This window comes from Protopterus annectens, chromosome 9.part0 (assembly GCF_019279795.1).
Source record: "Protopterus annectens isolate FY-2018-M chromosome 9.part0, PAN1.0, whole genome shotgun sequence".
NCBI classification, from domain to species: Eukaryota; Metazoa; Chordata; order Ceratodontiformes; family Protopteridae; genus Protopterus; species Protopterus annectens.
The window spans coordinates 166,000,706-166,015,842 of NC_056743.1; the positions used below are offsets into that span (position 1 = coordinate 166,000,706).

The window sequence follows — 15,137 nt, forward strand, 5'->3', positions numbered from 1 at the left end:
CATATTCTGTAATACTTTAACCTTTGTCAGTCCCTCTAATAAGTTTTGTTACTTCTTAACCATATCTCTTATCTTTTACTTGCACTCTATTTTAAAACTCTACTTTCACTTTATTCCACTCCTTGCTATATTTTCTAAAGAAATTTCTAGCTTACCAATTAAAGCCCAAATAATTTCCACTACCCATTCCTTAAAATGTTCTCTGTTTAACAGACAGGTGGAGAAGCGCCACTGTCATTTTTATTTCATTACCCTGCAGTTTTGAGTTATTATTGCCTCATGATCTGAAATAGTTATTAAATGTATATCAAAACCTTCAATTCAATGTACATGTTCCTGTGAAATATAATTTCTGTCTAGCCTAGCCCAGTTTTTTAATTTTGAGGAGTAATATGTAAATTCTCTGAGAGTTCCTACTACTGAATTCACCTCTTACATACCAAATGTTTGCATAAATTTCTTCAAAAATCTACATTCTTTTGTTAAATTTTCCCTCTAGGCCCCCAGATACCTCCTCACTGTTGCAAATCAAATACTAATTCCCACCTATAAGTAATATTCCCGAATTCTCATAAGCTCCATGGTAGCAGTTTTAGATGGAATATAAATACATACAAGTGTAATCCTCCTCTTATGCCAGTAGCCCCTTACTATTACAAATCTACCTTTATTATCTTTTTTTTTAATTCTTGTATCACTAACGGAGCTTCTCTACCACCAACCCCCCCCCCCCACAACCCAGAACATCCACAGAACCTATTAACATAAACACCAAAATATATGTATATTTTGAAATAATAAAGTTTAATCCTCCTAAAAGGAACAACTGCCCCAGACTGACAGCTACATTTACAGGCTTTGACTGAACTAAAATCAAGGTTATCCAGTCTAAGACAAACAGTGTAAGCAGAAGAATAGGCTGTACCAAGTGCTGTCTGTTTTTTATCAGTATTCCACTCCTAGATGTAGAAAGCAACTTGAACGCTTTCAGATAATTTTTTCACCATTTAAAGAAAAAAGTATTCTATTTTTATTGCCCTTTTATCAGGTTGTCTCCACTGAAACATGAGAACCAGATACAAGTTTCTCATGTTGCACTGTGAACATTTTCTAAACGAAAACTTTTTATTACATTCACTGTTCCCTTATTTACTTGTTTCCAATTAAAACTGTCAAGTGGAGGCTCTTAATCCAGTCATTCCCCTCTGCAAAAGTAAGAAAAGAAATATCAGTTTTTACTTGCATCATGTTCTGTACAACCCATCTCTCACTTCAACCCAATATTACAGCCTATTATCTTCTGTACTGCATTACAGTGCCTACATTTCTTAAAATTAAACAAGAACAAAGAAGAAAAAAGGGCACCTGTTTACTGTAGAATCCCTATCACACAAAAATAATTGAAACTGCTTTACCAAGTAGCATGTTCTATAAAAATACCGTTAAGAACAAAAAATATTTTACTTGCCTTATTCCTTCCTCTTGCACTCTCGATGTTCTTTCAAACATTAAAGAAATGAAGTAGGGTATATGCCTTGGAGTCATCCAGTATTTCCAGGTTTTCTTGTTCAGCCTTATTTCATAAATGTGATTGATACTTTGTAACATTTATTTACTAATTTCTGAGTTTTCTTCCTGTTAATCTTCATCTCCTAATTTTAGTGTCTGGTTCTACTCCTGGTTCTTCTGGTTAACTAATGTGCTTTTTTCTGTCTCTCAGACATTTTTCTTTGGAACACTGGAAAGGGTTTCACTGTCAAATATACTCACTATGAGCTTTACAATTAAAACAAGAAGAAGCAAAGTCCCCTTCTGTTTGATAGCTCACGTTTAGTTGGACAAACTTTTGAATTTTTTCCTTAGTATGTATCACATCAACAAAATGACTGAACCTCCAGGAAAAAAAAATATTCTGAAGATAGCTGGATACAGTAGCTTGAATCTCACACCTGCCTCTAAACATTCTCGGACAGCCGGAATAAATGTACTTGTCTTCTGCCAAGTGTACAGTGAGTACTCATTTTCCACAAACACTCTACTGTTTACAACTTTTAGTACTTTGTCCTTCTGCAACAGTTTTGTCAGAATCAACTCTTTCTGCTGGTAGATTTGCATCTTTGCTACAAGAGATCTTGGCTGCTTTCTCACAGCCAGGTTTAGAGAATACACACAATGTGCCCTTTCAATTAAAAACTCCTGCTGTGGAATACAAGTCCAGTTACTTATTCAAGTTTTCATAAAAATTAACACAGTCTGTTCCTTCCAGTTTCTCTGGTACAGCAATAAATCTTAGGTTTTCCCAACATACTCTGTCCTCTAATTCTACCATTTTTGAAACATCTCTCCTTGAGCAGTCTCAAAGTCAGACAGACTTTTCTTCATTACAAACTCTGATTTTTGCTGTTTTATCAGCTCATCTGAATATCTGTTTAAAACTTCTTTCATTTTTTCAAGCTTTTTATTACTTGAGTTGATTAAATCCTTCAGTGTTTTGTACAGTTTTATCAGCTCCAACCACATTTGACTTATTTTTCCTCTACATTACTGGAAGTCACGTCTTGCATCAAAGCTGGACCTTGGACTCCTTTTTGCTGAACAGCTGCAGGATTCTTCCCAGCCACTGTTTTTTCCTCACTTTTGTGATTGATTTTCTTTCAGATTCTCTAAACATCTTCTTTGCTAGCATCCAGGAAGTGCACTTACTAGTCAATAACTGAAATTTACCCAAAATTACAAATTCATTGGCTCTCTTTTCTGAGTTACTGTTTTCACAATAGGGATCTGTGTTCAGACCAGTGTTTACCATTTTTGTCTCTACTCAAAGCAGTGATCATTGCTGATTGATTAAGTACACTGACAATTGTAACTTTTTTTTTTTTTTTTTTTGCTAAAAAATTAAGATGATTTCACTAAGTATTATACTCTGCTTAGGTATGTGGGTTAGTACAGTTGGCCTTTCATTTTGTGAGAAAAAGTGTGATATGCATTCTGGCAAAAAAGGCAAACAATTGTTTACATTTGATTTATTGGAAATAAATGAATACAAGGATCTTGGTATACTGAATGATACCTCTTTTTGTTCTGAAATTCATGACAGCCATCTATAACAAGGTCTTGAAACAGGTGGGTTTATCAAAAACTTTACAACAGAAGTTATGGTCTTAGCAAGTTTATTTAAGGTATATACACGATCAATTTTGGAATACAGTATGGTAATAGCAAACAGCTCATCTGTATAGAATCAGTACAAAGTAAACTTACAAAAAGAATATCTGATGTTATGCAGTTATGCTTATAGGTAGATAGATGCGTTTCAGCGGGTCTTTATACCCTCCATTACAGATATATCAGGGGTTGACTTATATTTGCCTATAAGGTGCTTAATGACTATTCTCTTCAGTCTTTATTGGATTTGGAAGTACATAATAACCCAAAGAGACTGGAAGACTGGAATCCATTATTTAACACTTGATGTTCAATTATGAAACATTATCTGAATATATCACAGGTGTGAATAGTCTAGTAAAATTTAAGAAATCTTTGGATGATTGGGCTGGGGCTATGGTGTTTGAGCCAATGATTATTGAGATACTGTACCTTGAAAGACATAATGTTTGAACACTTTACCTAACTTATGACTGTTAAGACACCAAGAGTCTGTTCCCAGCTAGCAAAGACGACGATATGGCCACAAGATCAGACCTAAGGTGGGAAAATAAATGCTTATTAGTTTGAGAAACATGGTAAAGACTATCTGCCTTTTTGGGAACTGAAGGTTGAGAATTGTACAGTTGTGTCTAATTACCATAAATGTAGATGTCAGAGTGTCCCCACTACTGAAAGGAATAACTGATAGGTATTCCTTGATGTGGTAACCCTTGGCTGGCCTGTTCACCAGAGACTTTAAACCCTTCCTCCTGGGCTTGTAGACATCTGCACCTGATGTCAGGATGTCTGAATATAAGGGTCATTTGTCAGCACCATCTTCCAGGTTTTGTGTCCCCACAAGGTGCCATCTTCCAGGTCGGTATTGTCCCAATAGGGGGAGGAGTTCCCTCCTAGGAGTCAAAGCTGCAGGTACCTAAAGGTATCTAATGTGCAAGGGATGGGACCCTAAAGATCTAATGAGAAGGTGAAAATCAGAGAGGCAGGTACAGTGAAAAGGGATAGGAAAAAGGTGCCCACCCCAACCTGACTACATGACAGAGGGGATAGAGGGAGGGAACATGTATTGCAACAGTGAAGACATTCCAACATCTACATTTATAGTAAACAGGGAGGATTGTCAAAGGTGAGAGACAGAGGGGGATGGAAGTAAAAAAAATGTATTTTAAGCAGAAGCCAGAATGGCCTACAAGACTGGAGAAGCAAATCCAGACCTAGATGTGGAGAAAACGGGAATATAATAGTGTTTTGTAAAGGTGTGGACAGCCTCTAAAATGTTCCTTATGGTAACCTCTCTAAGAAAGGCACTGACTGCAGGATTAGCTCTGGCGAAAACAGATGTTATATGTGGGAAAATCTACTTTACAAGCTGCTTGTAACAAAAGGCAATACAGCTAGAAATCCACTTTGAAATTGTTTGTTGATAGGATTTCTAAGCTTGTTAGTAGCATAAGCTGTAAAAAGTTTATTGTACTGTACACTGTGATTTTATAGGTTCTATTTATTTATTTACCCATTTTAACATAGATTTTCTAAAAAGATTTCCAGGATTGATTAATGATGTATCAATGTTTTTTAATGTTGATTAATGGTTCTTAATGCTTTTTAACATTTTACTGTTCCACAGAAGTGTTTTTATCATTGCATGGCTTACAATTTTTTAAAAGCATGGCTCAGTGGTTCTGTTTGCACTAGGTTACTAATTAACAATGTATTTGCCTATTAATTTGTCTATCAATTAAGCTGTTAACACATTTGATCATGTGATATTATTACTTGTAGTATATAAACTTGTGTTTTTGTGAGTGCAAACTCATCTTGAAAAAGCCTGGTACTGATCCAGGCGAAAGCGCTTGATCTCATATGTTTTTTGTCTTTTATTTTGAATACATTTGGCAGTGAGCTACAGTTGAACTGGTTCGCCTTTCTCCTTTGCTCTGGATTTTGATATTCATTGGTTTGGAGTTTGTTTTGGTTTCTTAAGTTTATTGTACTACTTAACTGCTTTGTTTCTGTGCAGATAGTATCAGAGTTAGCTGTGACCATTAAGTGAATGAAGTATACGTTCCCCGCTATTTTGAAGATGAGGAAGAAAATGCAGGGTGGTGAATCAATTGATTGACAGATAAATTCGGATTCGCCTCACAGCAAGAGGTTCTCCAGTTCGATTCTCTGCTGGGGTGCCTTCTGTGTGGAGTCTGCATGCCCTCCCTGCGTTTGTGTGGGTTTCTTCAGGGTGCTCCAGTTTCCTCCCACATTACAAAGATGTGCGTCTGGAGCATTTCTCCCTGGGCCTCCGCTGAAAATTGGCTTCGTTCCAAGTCGGACTTTCCCGGTTAACAAATGTTAAATAAATAAATAAAATTCAGACAGAATATCTGTACTGGTGAAAAATGAGGAAGGGATCTGTGCACACGAGTGCCTGTAATGTTGAAAACTCTCTAGCTGAGGTGACAGCCACTAAAAGGCAGTTTTCCATGAAAGAAGCAAATATCAGCTGCAGCAGCAGTCTTGAATGGGGGTAGGGTACGTTTTTCTAGCACAAGATCGAGATCACAAGGAGGAGGAGCACTTGGTGGAATAACTATGCTATCAATCTCAAGGTGTATAATGGAACCCCGGTTTCTGTGAGAATGTCCACCTCTGTTGGAGGAAATACCCATTTATCCCTGCTCAGGCTGTGAAGTAGAGGGAATCTATAGTGCCTCTTCACAAAGGATACAATCAATATCAACCTTGGTCCTTCCTCATTGATTTTCAAGGAATAGTGGGGGATTAGTGGAAAGATGAAGGGGGTTGTTGGTATTGGCCTTCAAGGGGTAAGAGAAAGGAGGGGAACAGTCTTAGTGATTATTGCTCCCTACGGCCAGGGTCCACTAGGCTTAGATGTAGATTCTGGCTGCCAGACTGTATACTGCCTGTGTGGTCACTCTCTTTTGAGTGTATTCCCTCTTTGTCATTGTTGAGAGGTAGGAAAGGACCAGCACTTAGTGGGGACAGTTTCTACTAAAATTAGGTAGCCAAACCTGCAGAAAGTCCTTGTCAGTGAGCACAGATTGTGCCTCTCCTACAGTTTTTTTTTTTTTTGAAAACAGTCTCTGCTTTAGACCCAAACAAAAAGTCTTTGTCTAGATGGGCATCTAGAATCTCAGACTTAACATGGTCTGGAAGGGATTGTTCCCATAACCAGACATGCGAATGGAAAACAGACCCTGAGGAAGCTGTCCTGCTTGATGCGTCTAAAACATCACAGCCACAATGTAAAGAATGCAACTTGAGACAGAGTAGCAGGCATCCAACAGTTCTTTGGAGACAGCTCTGTCTTCCACATCTCCAAATTTATTTTCATGCATTCCAACAGATTTTTTTAACTATATGAAAGTGGCAAATGAGTCCATTCATAGCCAGGATGGAAATGGTATAAACTTTTTGGCCAAAATGATCATGGATTCTCCCCTCTATCATTTGGCGATAGATTCCCGGAAGTGCTGCCTTTAGCTCCCTTAAGACCCTGAGTCGCCACTTCAGAATCAGCAGTTGGATTACTAAAAATTGTTTGTGGGAGATCAGGATCCTGTAGAAACAGTTTGGATTCCTAGGGGCAGGTGACAGAGTCTGGCTGCAGCAAGGGGTTTAAAATATCACCATTTACTACTTCCAGCAGTAGAAAATGGTCAAATATATAAGATCAGGGATCTTTACAAATGTTCTAAACCTCTTCTTTGACTGAGGGTAATCTTGAGCTTCCCAGTGGAAGTACTCCCTCACTTTAAAGAGTGTTTTCCAAATGTTTAAGTCTCAGATGTCCTCAGAGTCAGAATCAGCAGATGAGACAGATGACAAATGGTCTAAATAAACCAACTCATCCTTTTCTAAATCATAAGAATTTGAGGATTCCTGGGGGTGGAGAAACAGCTTCTGTAGTTGAAGGAGGTCTGGTAGGACTGTACTCTCTGAAAGCTACAATGTGAATCAAATCTTCATACAGTCTAAGCCAGATCCATCTGGTAGGCCTATGTGGACTATGAGCCTGAAGGCCTAGGCTGTGGCATGATAGGAAGGATCCTTTCAGGTCTGGCCTTAGTTTGGTCCAGGTTATGGAAAGGAGATACTGGGACCAGGCTGCGACCTGTACACAGCCAACTGAAGACCCCTCTGAAGTTCTTGGGATTCCACCCTCCCTATATGAAGCCCTACAACAGGAGTTGGAAGCTGTGGTCTGCAAAGTGATCTTGGACTCAAACGACAACACTTGTTTTTGAGCTTGTGTGGACATGGAGGGGTGAGGAAGCATGTCAGATTCCAAAGGGCACTTCATTGTGGTCTTTAACACTTTCTTGGTCATCAGATGGGACTGCAAAGATGTCTCTTGTACTATGACAATCCCAAGCATAGACAGATTAGTTGATCATGAAGTTGTGGCATCAACCACCCAATGAAGTTTCAGATGCGTTTCCCAATGTTTTTAGAGGAGTCATGAGAAGGACCAGCAGACATCAAGATACGAAGATCTCTGACCCCCTTTTTCTAAGAAATGAGGAACAGACTTGGTCCTGTGATGAATAGTGTGCTTTCTGAAATGGGAAAAATGGGGACACAAAAGGAGATCTAGCTCTGGACCTAAACAGAAAAGGCAAAGGGGGGGGGGGGTCAAAGTCCCAGTGTGGAATCCATTTTCCACAATCACGACAATTATTAGACATGGAACTTATCTAAGTGCACAAATTCTAAAGATACAATGAAGTTTTCTCCAATGGGGCACCTAGCTTTAAGAAACATTCTGCTCTTAGACCAATCAACATAGTCTAGCATGTGGATACTTCAGGATCTAATGGCAAGATTGTTGGCTAATGACCCTTATACCCAGATATACTGACATCAGGTGCAGGGTATCTGTCTGTTCAGGAAGAAAGTTTAAAATCTATAGAACTCAGGCCAGCCAAGAGGTATCACAGCAAGGAATACCCATGCAGTTATTACTGGAACAGTGAAACACGATAATCAATTTGCTATCACACCCTGAGGACTTCATTATACTGAAAGCACTAGTACTCTGGCTTGATGTTCATCCCATTTAAATAAAATCAGTTTGTGCGCTTTACTAAATTTGAGATGCTTATTATTTTTTTTTTTGGGGGGGGGGTTGAGACTTGAGTCTAGCATTATTTCATTTGTAGTGTATTAGCTAAGCTAAAACTAAATAATTATCCACTGTTTCAGTGCTCATGATATATTACCACATCAATCTACAGAAAAAAAAAAATCAAATAAGCATTCTATACATTTTATAAAAACAGAAAAGCAGATTATTCAGCCTGTACTCTTCCAGTATCTAATTTCCCCAAGTAAACAATTTAGTGTTTAAGTCACTGTGAAGAAATGTAATTTTATTAACACATTATGAAAAAAAAAACTGTCAAGCTATGGTTAAAAAAAAAAAGTCATATGGCTTACCTGGTTTAAAACGTAACCAATATACAACAATGGTTATAACAATTCCAGCAAGTCCAAACAGGAATCCTAGTATAAGACCTAGAGGTGATGACTCTGGTTCTGCAATGACAAGATAAAAAAAAAAGAAATTGTTTACTTGTGCTCAGTATGACTGTCAAATATAAATAACTTATTTGAGTTTCACCGGGTCTGATACTGCAGATTATAAAAGTAAAACAGTACCTAAGACAACCACATTCACAGTGGACCCACATGGGCTCATAATCACTCACAACCTGTCATCCAAAGTTGCATGACAGATTATGTAGCTCCATTTAAACATAAAAAATCGTACAAACACAAGTGTGTGCAAAACCTTCCATCAAGTATACTATATGCCAACCCAGTAATCACAGACACCAAAACATCAATCCACAAAAGATCATAACGACAATTAAAACAATGTTTCTGCTGGGGGTACAAGCCCACCTGCATTCCATACACACTGCTAACATTATATAATAATGTGCGTGCATGTATGTGTATGTGTGTGTGTGTGTGTGTGTGTGTGTGTGTGTGTGTGTGTGTGTGTGTGTGTGTGAAACATTCACTCAGTCAATAAGTGAATACATCATCTCACCACATGAAACAAGCTGTGTCCCTAACACTGGAATACACAATTTATTAGAAACTGTAACCGGCAGATATGTGTGTAAGCCTGCAGTACACCAGGGATTGGGAATATACCCCTTCTCCCTGTTGATTTTGGATTTGGTTTGTAACGTTGTGAGAGATGCAGAAAACACTTTTTAACAGTGTGTGTGTGTGTGTGTGTGTGTGTGTGTGTGCTTGTGCATGATTACATATGTATAATTATAATACGTACACACACATACACACACACACACATATATATATATCAATCATAAATATTACATCGAAAAATACATAAAAAAAAAAAAAAAAAAAACTTTTTTGCAGGGAAGTTTGCTTTCCTGCACCTTTCAAGTGAGTTCCATGCACATCAACTCTGAGATCGCACAACACTTCTTCTTCTGCCTAGCATATTAATCAACTGACAGACAATAGAAACTATGAGACTTCAGAACAGCCATGGTAAGGAAGTTTTCCCTCTTCCTCATTACTGCACAATTTCAGAGTTAGTGTGCGTATGTATGCATGTATGTATTATCTGCCAATTCCCAAATAATTATTTTCATAGATAGTGCTGGCGTACTGCATGCTGCTGTCAGCCTAGGACAAATGCTCAAGTTAGAAGGTTTAAACTTCATTATCTGAGATGTACAGAATTATGCCTGTTTGATATGTTATGGGGTATTCTGGGCACATTTGTTTTTTTTTTTTTTTTTATTTCAAGGTTTTCATTAAAACAAAAATATTTGTAAAATGTGACATAGGTTTAAATGAACATGACAAGAAACAACTCTATACAAGAGCAACCTGCCAAACAATAGTGGAAACATGCAACACAAAAGCTGAAAAAACTTTAAAAAGCTGCCATACATAACAGGTGGGAATAATAACTTCTTGTCATAACGGTGACACTCTCCATATTATATGTGAATGTGAATGGTCTCTCAGGTATACACATAAAAAGAAAAGAGTTGTGAACTATACTAAGAAATGCAGACTGCAAAAAGGAATGCTACAGGAGACACATTTGGAAAGAACTAGGCATGCAAATTAGATAAAGAAAGGATTTCAAGATGGTTATTCGGTGGGATATCTGGAACAAAGGAAAAGGGAGTACTTATACCAACTGTTAGAGGAGCTCCAATAGTTATAAAAGAAAAAAAAAAAGGAAATTAGATTTGCAAAAGTGAGGACATACCTGGTTGCCTACAAGGGAAAATGCAACAAAAGAGGGTAGATTTTTGAAGAAATGCATGAAAATTATTGGAGTGGAGGATGTGAATTCAGTAAAAGAAACTCAGAATTTGCATATGATTCCTCAAGGTACAACAAGTGGGCTTGACCAGACATAAATTACATTTCATAAGAACATGTGCATTTAATTGAAAGTTTTAATACACATATAACAGCTATTTAAGATTACACACTGATGGTAACAAAGATAAAAATGCAGGGTAATGAAGTTAAAATGACACGCTGGCACTCACCCCACCTATCTGTTAAAAAAGACAGAACTTCAAGGTATGAGCAGTGGAAAAGTACAGTTTTGTACCTACCATAAATGTAGATGTTCGAGTGTATATACTGCTGCAGTCATCACACTTGGGTTATCCTGTCGTCAGGCGGTCCTGCAGTCGGCTGAATCCCAAAGTCTTGGTCCGTCGTCCGTTGTTGTCACTTCTTCCCTGACGTCAGTGCGACAGGAGGTATAAAAGAGGAAGCCAATGCCATTTTCTTCAGTTTTTCTTGCCCCAGATGTCAGGTGCCCCCACCTAGGAAGGCAATACAATAACTATGCAAAAATACCTTGGTAGATAAACCATAGTAATAGCTGTTAGCAAATACACCATATAGACATGCATCCAATTGACTGATGTACATGGAGTTATAAGAAACACCCTGGTATGCAGAGGGGATGGTGGGAGGGTAACCTGGACTGCAGCAGTATATACACTCGAACATCTACATTTATGGTAGGTACAAAACTGTACTATGTTCATCTTGTTATACTGCTGCAGTCATCACACTTGGGTTGAATCCCAAAGCTATGGATGGGTGGCTGGTACTAAACTGGGTTAGGTGAAGCTAGGATGCCCTGCAGAACTGCAGTGGCAAAACCAGCTCTGGTTTTTGAGTATAATGGAAGGTGGTAGTGCTTGGTAAAGGTGTGCACTGAACTCCATGTAGCTGCCTCCAGAATGTCCTTGGTTGGAACCCCCCTGAGAAAAGCTGTAGAGGTTGCTGTTGCCCTGGTAGAATGGGACCTAATATTAACAGGCACTGCTTTCCCATGGTGTGAGTAGCAAAAGCGGATACAATGTGCTATCCATTTGGAGATGGTCTGTTTTGAAATAGCCTTTCCTTGTGAAGCTGCAGCATAGGATACAAAGAGTTGGTCAGTTTTTCTGAAGGTCTTTGTTTTATCTAAATAGTAACGTAGCTGTCTGTGAATGTCCAAAGAGTGAAGGAATCTTTCTTCTTTATTCTGGGGGTTTGGATAAAAGGAGGGTAAATGAATGGTCTGATTCAAAGCCACACTGGATACTACCTTTGGCATAAAGGTAGGGTTAGTTCATAAAGAGACTCTGTCCTGATGGAAAATGATGAAAGGTTCCACTGCCATAAGTGCTTGTAGTTCTGAGACCCTGCGTGCTGAGGTAATAGCCATCAACAGAGCTGTTTTCCATGACAAGTATTGTAGTTCTGCTGAGAAGGCTGGTTCGAAAGGAGGCAGTGTTAATTTTTCCAAAACAAAGTTGAGGTCTCAAGCTGGCGTTGGGGGTTTTCTGGGGGGTCTTATATTCTTAGCCCCTCTGAGAAACTGCCTTAGTAAAGGGTGTGAGAAAATGGGAGGATCCGTATTATATTGAGCTGAAATGGCTGAAGCATGGATCTTAATGGATGAGAAAGAAAGGCCTTTGTGTAACATCTCAGTTAAGTATTGCAGTATTTGAGGAATGTTTGGTATCCCAGGATTTTGGCCTTTAGCCTGGTTCCATGCACAAAATCTTTTCCATTTGTCTGAGTAAGTTTTTCTGGTGCTGGGCCTCCTGGCCTCCAAAATGACATTCAGGACATCCTTTGAGAGTAGTGTTGATTGATAATTCAAGGTATTTTCCATGCAGCTAAATTTAAAGTTCTGAGCTGGCTGTGAAGGATCTGAGAGTTTTTCTGAGTCAATAGAAGTGGGAATTGAGGCATGGTCCATGGAGGGCTGCGAGTCAAGTTCCTTAGTAATGGGTACCAGTGCTGGCGTGGCCAGTCCAGAGCAATGAGGATCATTTGTGGTCTGTCTGATCTGACTTTCAATAATACCTTGGTCAATAGAGGTAGTGGTGGGAAGGCAGACTGTCAATGCTGTCCACCTGAATGATAGGGCATCCACTTTCCAGGCTAGGGAGTGAGAAGTCCTTGTGCAAAATTTCTGTAGTTGGCAATTGGTGGGGAAGGCAAATAGATCTATGTCTGGGCGTCCCCACCTTTGAGATATCTTTGAAAATACTTGTGGGTTTAGTCTCCACTCGTGAGGATCTGCCATATTTCTGCTTAATTCGTCTGCCAATATGTTTTCCTTTCCTGGCAGGAATTGTGCTTGCAGTTGTACTTGGTAAGTCAATGCTGTGTTCCACAAAATCATTGCCTGACTTCATAAAGGGTAGGAGTGTGTTCCTCCCTGTTTGTTTATGTACCACATAACTGTGGTGTTGTCTGTCCTTATTAGTAGTTGTCCTGGATGCAAGAGGTCCTTGAAGGCTGTCAGTGCATTTTGCACAGCTAGCATCTCCTTTTGGTTGATGTGAAGATGCATTTGTTTTGCAGACCATTTGCCCTGTATGCACTGTCCTGCCATGTGTGCTTCCCAGGCTTAGTCTGAAGAATCTGTTGTCATAGTTTGGTTTGCTGGAGGTAAGACAAAAGGAAGACCCTTGTTTATTTGACATGCTTGAGCCCACCATAGGAACTCTTTTTGAAGGCAGGAAATGAGAGGTATACTTGATTAGAGGCTGTGCCTGTGTTGAGTCCATACACTTTTCAGGTACCATTGTAATTTCCTCATATGCAGCTTTGCATATGGGATTAGTTGAATGCAGGATGCCATGAACCCCAATGCCTGCAGGATTTTCCTTGCAGTGAGCTGGGTAAAAGTTGCCATCTTTTTGAAGTACTGAGTCAACTGTTTTTGTTGGTCTGGCGTGAGATAAGCCATCTGGGCCGTTGTATTTAAGCTGGCACCCAGGAATATTATTTGTTGCGAGGGTATTAGCTTTGACTTCTTTTTGTTTACTGTGTACCCTAGGCAACTGAGCAGCTTTGTTACAAATGCCAGATGCTGTAATAGAATGTCCTTGCTGTCCGCTTGAATCAGGCAGTCATCCAGATATAAATAAATCTGTATTCCTCGTTGCCTGCAGAATGCAATTACTGATGCCAGGCATTTCGTAAATACTCTGGGTGCAGTAGATAAGCCAAAGGGCAATGCAGAGAATTGATAATGCGTTGTACCTGCCAAAAATCTGAGGTATCTTCTGCAATCTTGTCTGATAGGGACATGCAGGTATGCCTCTTTGAGGTCCAATGTTACCAGCATGGGAAGGAGCTGCTGTAGTGTGAGCATTTTGAATTTGGGTGCCTCCAGGTATGCGTTTAGAATTGAGAGGTCTAAAATGGGTCTCCAGGCTTCGTCCTTTCTTGGTACAAGAAATAGTCTTGAGTAAAAACCTTGACCTTGCTCCTTTGTAGGTATCTTTTGAATTGCTTTCATATCCATGAGAGCTGAAATTTGTGTTTGTGCCTCTGCCCATTGGTTTGGTGGCAGATTTGGCATTCCTCTCATCCGTGGTAAAGTGTGAAAATGAAATCTGTAGCCTCGGGTAATCATATCCAGAATCCATTTATCCTTTGTAATGATGCACCAAAATTTTGTGGAAATAGAGAAAGTTTTCCTCCCGGAGGAGCTGCCAGGGCAATTTTGCTTGGCAGGCGGAGAGGGAATTCATTGTGTTTGTTTCCTGAAGGGTTGAGATCTTTCGTCTCCACCTCTTTGAGTTGTTGTTTGCCATTGTCTAGGCCTGAAAGAACCTTGTGGCTGGCCTTTGCCCCTTGGGCATCTGTACCTACCTCTTTGGGTTCTGTCTGATGCAGGAAAGGACCAGTTTTTTGATGACCAGTTTCTGCTGAAACGAGAAGGTTGTACCTGTAAAAAATCTTTAACTGTTTGCATAGATTTTGCCTTTTCTTCCATTTTCTTTAAAACTTCCTCTGCTTTGACACCAAATAACACATCCTTCTGCAATGGAGCATCCAATAACTTTGCTTTGACATGTTCTGGTAAGGCTTGTTCTTTAAGCCAAGCATGCCTACGTATTACAGACCCTGTGACAGCAGCTCTACATGAGGCTTCCAATGAATCAAAACCACACTGTAAGGTATGCTTTCCCACCTGTTCTGCTGCATGCAGCAAATCCTGCATCTCTTTGAAATCAGGTTGGTCTGTCTGTGGGATGATTTTCTGCTTTAACTGTGTAATCAAGTACTGCTGGTATTTAAGCATGTGGAATTGGCAGTTTAAGGCCCTCATGGCCAAAGTGGCAGACGTATACACTTTCTTCCCCCATCTTTCTAATGCTCTGGAATCCCTTTTCAGAAGGTAGTGGATTCTTAGGAGTAGAGGCCTTAACCCCTTTGGGACCCTGGGAAATGGTTTCTGGGTCTGCAGCAGGACTTTTGTATAGAAACTTATGAGTATCAGGAACTCGGTATCTGTCTGGTTTAGCTGTTCAAGGAGGTAAGGAATCTGGGTTTAGACTAGATTCGGTGAAAACATCATCCAGAATGTCTAAAACTGGAGGAATTGCCAGGGGTCTGTGCTGTGGAAGAAGAAGAAA

General features: G+C 39.4%; 1 protein-coding gene across 1 annotated transcript in view; it reads right to left on the bottom strand.

The window, feature by feature from the left end:
• LOC122811112 overlaps positions 1 to 15,137 on the bottom strand; it is a 1,431,540-nt gene that overhangs the window by 1,045,368 nt on the left and 371,035 nt on the right. Inside the window, exon 4 of the mRNA XM_044082706.1 lies at positions 8,620 to 8,718. Coding sequence (XP_043938641.1) covers positions 8,620 to 8,718 — 99 coding nt within the window. The remainder of the gene's footprint in view (positions 1 to 8,619; positions 8,719 to 15,137) is intronic.